The following is a 7,044-nucleotide window of genomic DNA, read 5'->3' as shown; positions in this document are numbered from 1 at the left end:
TGGCACCCCTCTCTGCCCTCCCCACTCAGTGGCACCCCTCTATGCCCTCCACCCTCAGTGACACCGCTCTCTGCTCTCCCCCCTCAGTGACACCCCTCTTTGCCCTCCCCCCTCAGTGACACCCCTCTCTGCTTTCTTCCCCCTCAGTGACGCCCCTCTCATCCCTCCCCCTCAGTGACACCCCTCTCATCCCTCCCCCTCAGTGACACCCCTCTTTGCCCTCCCCCTTCAGTGACACCGCTCTCTGCCCTCCCCCCTCAGTGACACCCCCTCTTTGCCCTCCCCCTCAGTGACACCCCTCTTTGCCCTCCCCCTCAGTGACGCCCCTCTCTGCCCTCCCCCTCAGTGACACCCCTCTTTGTCCTCCCCCCTCAGTGACGCCCCTCTCTGCCCTCCCCCTCAGTGACACCCCTCTTTGCCCTCCCCCTCAGTGACGCCCCTCTCTGCCCTCCCCCTCAGTGACACCCCTCTTTGCCCTCCCCCTCAGTGACGCCCCTCTCTGCCCTCCCCCTCAGTGACGCCCCTCTCTGCCCCTCCCCCTCAGTGACACCCCTCTCATCCCTCCCCCCTCAGTGACACCCCTCTTATCCCTCCCCCCTCCCCCCCCTCAGTGACACCCCTCTCTGCCCTCCCCCCTCAGTGACACCCCTCTTTGCCCTCCCGCCTCAGTGACACCGCTCTCTGATCTCCCCCCTCAGTGATACCCCTCTTTGCCCTCCCCCCTCAGTGACGCCCCTCTCTCTGCCCTCTTCCCCCTCAGTGACGCCCCTCTCATCCCTTCCCCTCAGTGGACACCCCTCTCATCCCTCCCCCTCAGTGACACCCCTCTTTGCCCTCCCCCTTCAGTGACACCGCTCTCTGCCCTCCCCCCTCAGTGACACCCCTCTTTGCCCTCCCCCTCAGTGACACCCCTCTTTGCCCTCCCCCTCAGTGACACCCCTCTTTGCCCTCCCCCCTCAGTGACGCCCCTCTCTGCCCTCCCCCTCAGTGACACCCCTCTTTGCCCTCCCCCCTCAGTGACGCCCCTCTCTGCCCTCCCCCTCAGTGACAGCCCTCTTTGTCCTCCCCCCTCAGTGACGCCCCTCTCATCCCTCCCCCCTCAGTGACGCCCCTCTCTGCCCTCCCCCTCAGTGACAGCCCTCTTTGTCCTCCCCCCTCAGTGACGCCCCTCTCATCCTCCCCCCTCAGTGACACCCCTCTTTGCCCTCCCCCTCAGTGACACCCCTCTTTGCCCTCCCCCTCAGTGACGCCCCTCTCTGCCCTCCCCCTCAGTGACACCCCTCTTTGCCCTCCCCCCTCAGTGACACCCCTCTTTGCCCTCCCCCCCTCAGTGACGCCCCTCTCTGCCCTCCCCCTCAGTGACACCCCTCTTTGCCCTCCCCCCTCAGTGACGCCCCTCTCTGCCCTCCCCCCTCAGTGACGCCCCTCTCATCCCTCCCCCCTCAGTGACACCCCTCTCATCCCTCCCCCCTCAGTGACGCCCCGCTGGACCTGAAGGTTAAAGCGAGTATGATATCAGACATGCTAACCCTGATTGGTGAGTATATTTAACCCACCCCATGCTGAGTACCGAGGTCGGTGTCGGATCCTCGGGGGTCAATCTCTGTGTTTGGGTCAGTAATGGGCTGACCAGATCTGTGCTGTTCTCACAGGGTTGGAATGTCAGGACCCCCAGCAAAGGGTCGGACGTGGCGGGACCACGCTTTCTGACCACAAACGCACCCAGAAGCCCCCGGTGAGTGTGTGAGGTGAGGCACAAGTGTGTTTGTGTGTGTTTGTGAGGTGAGGCACAACAGTGTGTGTGCGTGTGCGCGTGCGCAAGGCTGGGCACAGCCATGTTTGTCTGTCACCTAATCCCACCTCTGTTTTATTTTTTCAGCGTCCTGTGTCTGGACATTGTCAACCAGCCAACAGTAAACTGGTAAGGTGTGTGTGTGTGTGTGTGTGTGAGTGACACATGCAGTGATTGTGTGCGAGACACGTGGTGTGTGTGGTCGCATGGGAGATACGTGATGTGTGGGTGCAAGTGTGAGATGCGATGTGCCTGTTTCTACGCGTAAGCTACGCACACTGTGTGTGTGTGTGTGTGTGTGTAAAACACATGCGATTCCTGCTCTGTGCCAGTGATGGGTCAGTGCCCGCTCTGTGCCAGTGATGGGTCAGTGCCCGCTCTGTGCCAGTGATGGGTCAGTGCCCGCTCTGTGCCAGTGATGGGTCAGTGCCCGCTCTGTGCCAGTGATGGGTCTGTGCCAGTGCTGGGTCAACGGCCGCTCTGTGCCAGTGCTGGGTCAGCGGTCGCTCTGTGCCAGTGCTGGGTCAGTGCCCGCTCTGTGCCAGTGATGGGTCAGTGCCCGCTCTGTGCCAGTGATGGGTCAGTGCCCGCTGTGTGCCAATGATGGGTCAACGGCCGCTCTGTGCCAGTGCTGGGTCAGCGGCCGCTCTGTGCCAGTGATGGGTCAGCGGCCGCTCTGTGCCAGTGCTGGGTCGGCGGCCGCTCTGTGCCAGTGCTGGGTCGGCGGCCGCTCTGTGCCAGTGCTGGGTCGGCGGCCGCTCTGTGCCAGTGCTGGGTCGGCGGCCGCTCTGTGCCAGTGCTGGGTCGGCGGCCGCTCTGTGCCAGTGCTGGGTCGGCGGCCGCTCTGTGCCAGTGCTGGGTCGGCGGCCGCTCTGTGCCAGTGCTGGGTCGGCGGCCGCTCTGTGCAGTGCTGGGTCGGCGGCCGCTCTGTGCCAGTGCTGGGTCGGCGGCCGCTCTGTGCCAGTGCTGGGTCGGCGGCCGCTCTGTGCCAGTGCTGGGTCGGCGGCCGCTCTGTGCCAGTGATGGGTCAGTGCCCGCTCTGTGCCAGTGATGGGTCAGTGCCCGCTCTGTGCCAGTGATGGGTCAGTGCCCGCTCTGTGCCAGTGATGGGTCAGTGCCTGCTCTGTGCCAGTGATGGGTCAGCGGCCGTTCTGTGCCAGGGATGGGTCAGCGGCCGCTCTGTGCCAGGGATGGGTCAGCGGCCGCTCTGTGCCAGTGATGGGTCAGCGGCCGCTCTGTGCCAGTGATGGGTCAGCGGCCGCTCTGTGCCAGTGATGGGTCAGCGGCCGCTCTGTGCCAGTGATGGGTCAGCGGCCGCTGTGCCAGCGATGGGTCAGTACCTGCTCTGTGCCAGTGATGGGTCAGTGGCCGCTCTGTGCCAGCGATGGGTCAGTACCTGCTCTGTGCCAGTGATGGGTCAGTGGCCGCTCTGTGCCAGTGATGGGTCAGCGGCCGCTCTGTGCCAGCGATGGGTCAGTACCTGCTCTGTGCCAGCGATGGGTCAGTGCCCGCTCTGTGTTAGTGATGGGTCAGTGCCCGCTCTGTGCCAGCGATGGGTCAGTGCCCGCTCTGTGCCAGCGATGGGTCAGTGCCCGCTCTGTGCCAGTGATGGGTCAGTGCCCGCTCTGTGCCAGTGATGGGTCAGTGCCAGTGATGGGTCAGTGCCTGCTCTGTGCCAGTGATGGGTCAGCGGCCGCTCTGTGCCAGTGCTGGGTCAGTGCCCGCTCTGTGCCAGTGCTGGGGTCAGTGCCCGCTCTGTGCCAGTGCTGGGTCAGTGCCTTCTCTGTGCCAGTGATGGGTCAGTGCCTGCTCTGTGCCAGTGATGGGTCAGCGGCTGCTCTGTGCCAGTGATGGGTCAGTGCCTGCTCTGTGCCAGCGATCGCTCTCTGATGACGGTCTCTTTGCAGTGCCAGCGCCCACTCTCTGCCAGTGATGTGGACACGGAACTGCAGGGAGGCAGCCGAGAGAAGTGTGTGAGACGGGGAAGCTGCACGCTGGGGCTGTCCATAGAGGAGGTGAGTTTTGAAGGTGGGGGTGGTGCGTACCCTTCCTCTGCCAGGCTTACCTTCGCACTCCTCCCTTGCTCAATAACATGGAGATATAGATTGGGCACGTGACTTACTGTAGATATACAATCAGAATTAATACACACGGCTACTCTTGCCAACTCACCTTTCTCCTTCGCAAAGGTACCTCCAATGAGTTAATATTAACCCCAAACTCAATAGCAATCATGTCTATACGCTGCCACCACCTGAGATAGTTATGCAAATAAAAGATGTCAAATTAATATTTGCCAGGGTCTCAGGTCCCTGTTTATAATAGAAAAAACTATGCATTTTAAAACACCAAAAATCCGTTGTAGTAAAATGTGTCTGAAAATGTAAATACTCTCTCCAGAGCGTGCAACAGTTCATTCAGAGCCCAAAGCATCACTTATTAAATGTTTTAATATATATATATATATAAAAATACAGTGCTTAGATTACAGAAAAGGGATTACAAGAACATACAATTACAATAAATGCAGAACACTTTCTCAAAATAAAAAACGATAAACTATAAAAGAAAAACCCTATACATTACCATATGTTATATGTTTTCTCCTAGAGTGGTCACTGGTATAGAAGAAGTGAGACCTAACACACCTCTGTTGAAATCTGGTTTTCATAATCTTTGCTCAGACATGTACAGTACATTCTTTCCTCATGGAAACAACATAATCCCATCCCCATCATAAAACCGGCTGTCAGATTGACAGTTTTATGACAGTAAAGAAGAAAACCTTTACAAATGACTTTGGCTCAGTAGATACACACTCATCATTTTCCTTCTGTAATACTTAGACACGTGAGCTACATCAATACATTCAGGCGCTCATGACGGTCGCAACGAGACTAAATATGACCATCTTACTCCTAAATTTGAGCGACAAATGAATATCTGTCCCTTATTATCTCTTAACCATGTGGTGTCTGGTGTCAGAACATGTTCCTCTTTGACACGATTACAGATTTGTAACTCAGATATTCTCATTTTTAATAAAGTAATCTTGGTTTGATACTTTCTTAGCTGCACCCTTGGCCATCCATAAACCCCTTGCAGAGAATGCTTTGAAAAACCTTTTTGTTTATGTCAGACCATATCCGTTTAACACCAGGCCTGGCTAAGGTGTTAACATGCCATAAACACTCTATCTTTGTACTTTTCAAATCCAACTGCAATTGAGTTCCCTTTGAAATCCAACCCAATTCATGGTATCTTTAAACCCAAATGGTAGCCCATTAACCGCTGAAGCCCCAGATGGATTAAATTACCTACTATCTCATGATCTTATCATGACAGTGCCTTTATGTATCCTGTCCTTAGATTAAGACGCTTCGCAGGGTGCAGGAGGAGGCAGACAGGAGAGGAGGCTTTATCCGGGTCTTTCCCCGAGCTGACACCTGGGAGCTGTACGGGTGAGTGTGACGCCCAAATACCGTATTGGCCTGAATATAGTGCTATGGTTTTTTGTCCCTAAAAATGTCCTTCAGAAAACTGTTTTATAAATTGTATTATATGCGCAGCCGAACACGTTTTATTCTTTATGTAGAACAACTTCAAAACTTTAGGGTCGTATTATGTGCGAGGCCGTGCTATATTCTGGTCAATACGAGATATATAGATATATATCTATATGTAGATATAGATATATATCTATATGTAGATATGGTGGGTGAAAAATGCAACAATAAACCTCCACCGTGTAACAATGGTTTTTCAGGCAAAGAGGTGACACGGTGTGCTCATTTGCATGTGATTTCCCAGAATCCCTTGTTGCACTGGATGCTGGGTGATACTGGTGAAAGGCAGGATTGCAGACCTGCCTAAGACATGTGAATGTGCTCACAAGTGATCTTTTTATTTGATATATATATATATATAGATAGATATAGAGATAGATAGAGAGATAGAGAGAGATAGATATATCTATCTATATATATATAGATATATATAGATATATATATATATATCTCCATATGTCCCTTCTGTCTGTCACACGCAGTAACCGCTCTCTCTCTCATTTCTTAGCTCTCTCCTAGAATTTAAAAACCTCCCTGAATTACATGTTGGCAACGAATCTCTTCCCCGACAGGTAACTGTAACCCCCAGACACTGTATGACCGCCCCCCCCCACCCCCCCCTCCACCACGTGAGCCCCAGACATTGTTTCCCCCCCCTGGAGCCCCAGACACTGTGCGACCCCCCCCCCCCCCACAGATCCACAGACACTGTTACCCCCCCCCGTAGCCCCAGACACTGCGTGAGCCCCAAACACACTTTTGCGACCCCCTGACTCCTTGATGTTCAAACACTGACCCCTGTGTGTCCGGCAGGTCCTGCAGAGGGGCAGGCGGCGGCGGAGGTCGGAGCAGGTAAAGGACGGCTGCTGGGATAGGGCCACATGTTGCATCCATGTACCAATGTATAGACCACAACTAGGGTATACAGGGCACACACTGACACACTCGCATGGTGACACACTGTGACATGATTGTGGTAGAGCACACACTGTGACACACTCGCATGGTGACACACAGTGACATGATTGTGGTAGAGCACACACTGTAACACACTCGCATGGTGACACACAGTGACATGATCGTGGTAGAGCACACACTGTAACACACTCGCATGGTGACACACAGTGACATGATTGTGGTGATGTCCCACAGGCCACAGCTAACCGGAAGCTGTGACACAGCCTCAGACCCCAAGCGCCATGCCGCTCTGTATGAGCGCAAACTGCTGTCCCTGGAGCTGCGCAGGAGGCGGCGCTGCGGGGTGACACGCCGTACAGGTAACGTGAGGGGACTGGCGCTGCGGGGTGACCCATCCCATCCCTGCCCCCTCTCTGCTGTCAGTGTCCCCGCCCCCTCTCCGCTGTCAGTGTTCCCTCCCCTCCCCCTCTCCGCTGATACAGTGACCCCTCTCTGCTGTCAGTGTCCCCGCCCCCTCTCCGCTGTCAGTGTTCCCTCCCCTCCCCCTCTCCGCTGATACAGTGACCCATCTCTGCTGTCAGTGTCCCCGCCCCCTCTCCGCTGTCAGTGTTCCCTCCCCTCCCCCTCTCCGCTGATACAGTGACCCCTCTCTGCTGTCAGTGTCCACTCCCCTCCCCCTCTCCGCTGATACAGTGACCCATCTCTGCTGTCAGTGTCCCCGCCCCCTCTCTGCTGTCAGTGTCCACTCCCCTCCCCCTCTCCGCTGAT

General features: G+C 55.9%; 1 protein-coding gene across 1 annotated transcript in view; it reads left to right on the top strand.

The window, feature by feature from the left end:
- The first annotated feature begins 1,459 nt into the window (after positions 1-1,459).
- Positions 1,460-7,044, top strand: part of TTLL5 (tubulin tyrosine ligase like 5) — a 39,959-nt gene continuing 34,374 nt past the window's right edge. Inside the window, 9 exon segments of the mRNA XM_075581082.1 lie at positions 1,460-1,537; positions 1,653-1,735; positions 1,880-1,921; positions 3,700-3,807; positions 5,162-5,253; positions 5,867-5,882; positions 5,884-5,930; positions 6,172-6,210; positions 6,511-6,635. Of these exon segments, the coding sequence (XP_075437197.1) occupies positions 1,510-1,537; positions 1,653-1,735; positions 1,880-1,921; positions 3,700-3,807; positions 5,162-5,253; positions 5,867-5,882; positions 5,884-5,930; positions 6,172-6,210; positions 6,511-6,635 (580 nt within the window). The 5' untranslated portion in view covers positions 1,460-1,509.

The sequence above is a fragment of the Ascaphus truei genome, unplaced genomic scaffold, assembly GCF_040206685.1.
Source record: "Ascaphus truei isolate aAscTru1 unplaced genomic scaffold, aAscTru1.hap1 HAP1_SCAFFOLD_1035, whole genome shotgun sequence".
In the NCBI taxonomy this organism is placed as follows: Eukaryota; Metazoa; Chordata; class Amphibia; order Anura; family Ascaphidae; genus Ascaphus; species Ascaphus truei.
This window is presented reverse-complemented; position numbering and strand designations above follow the sequence as displayed.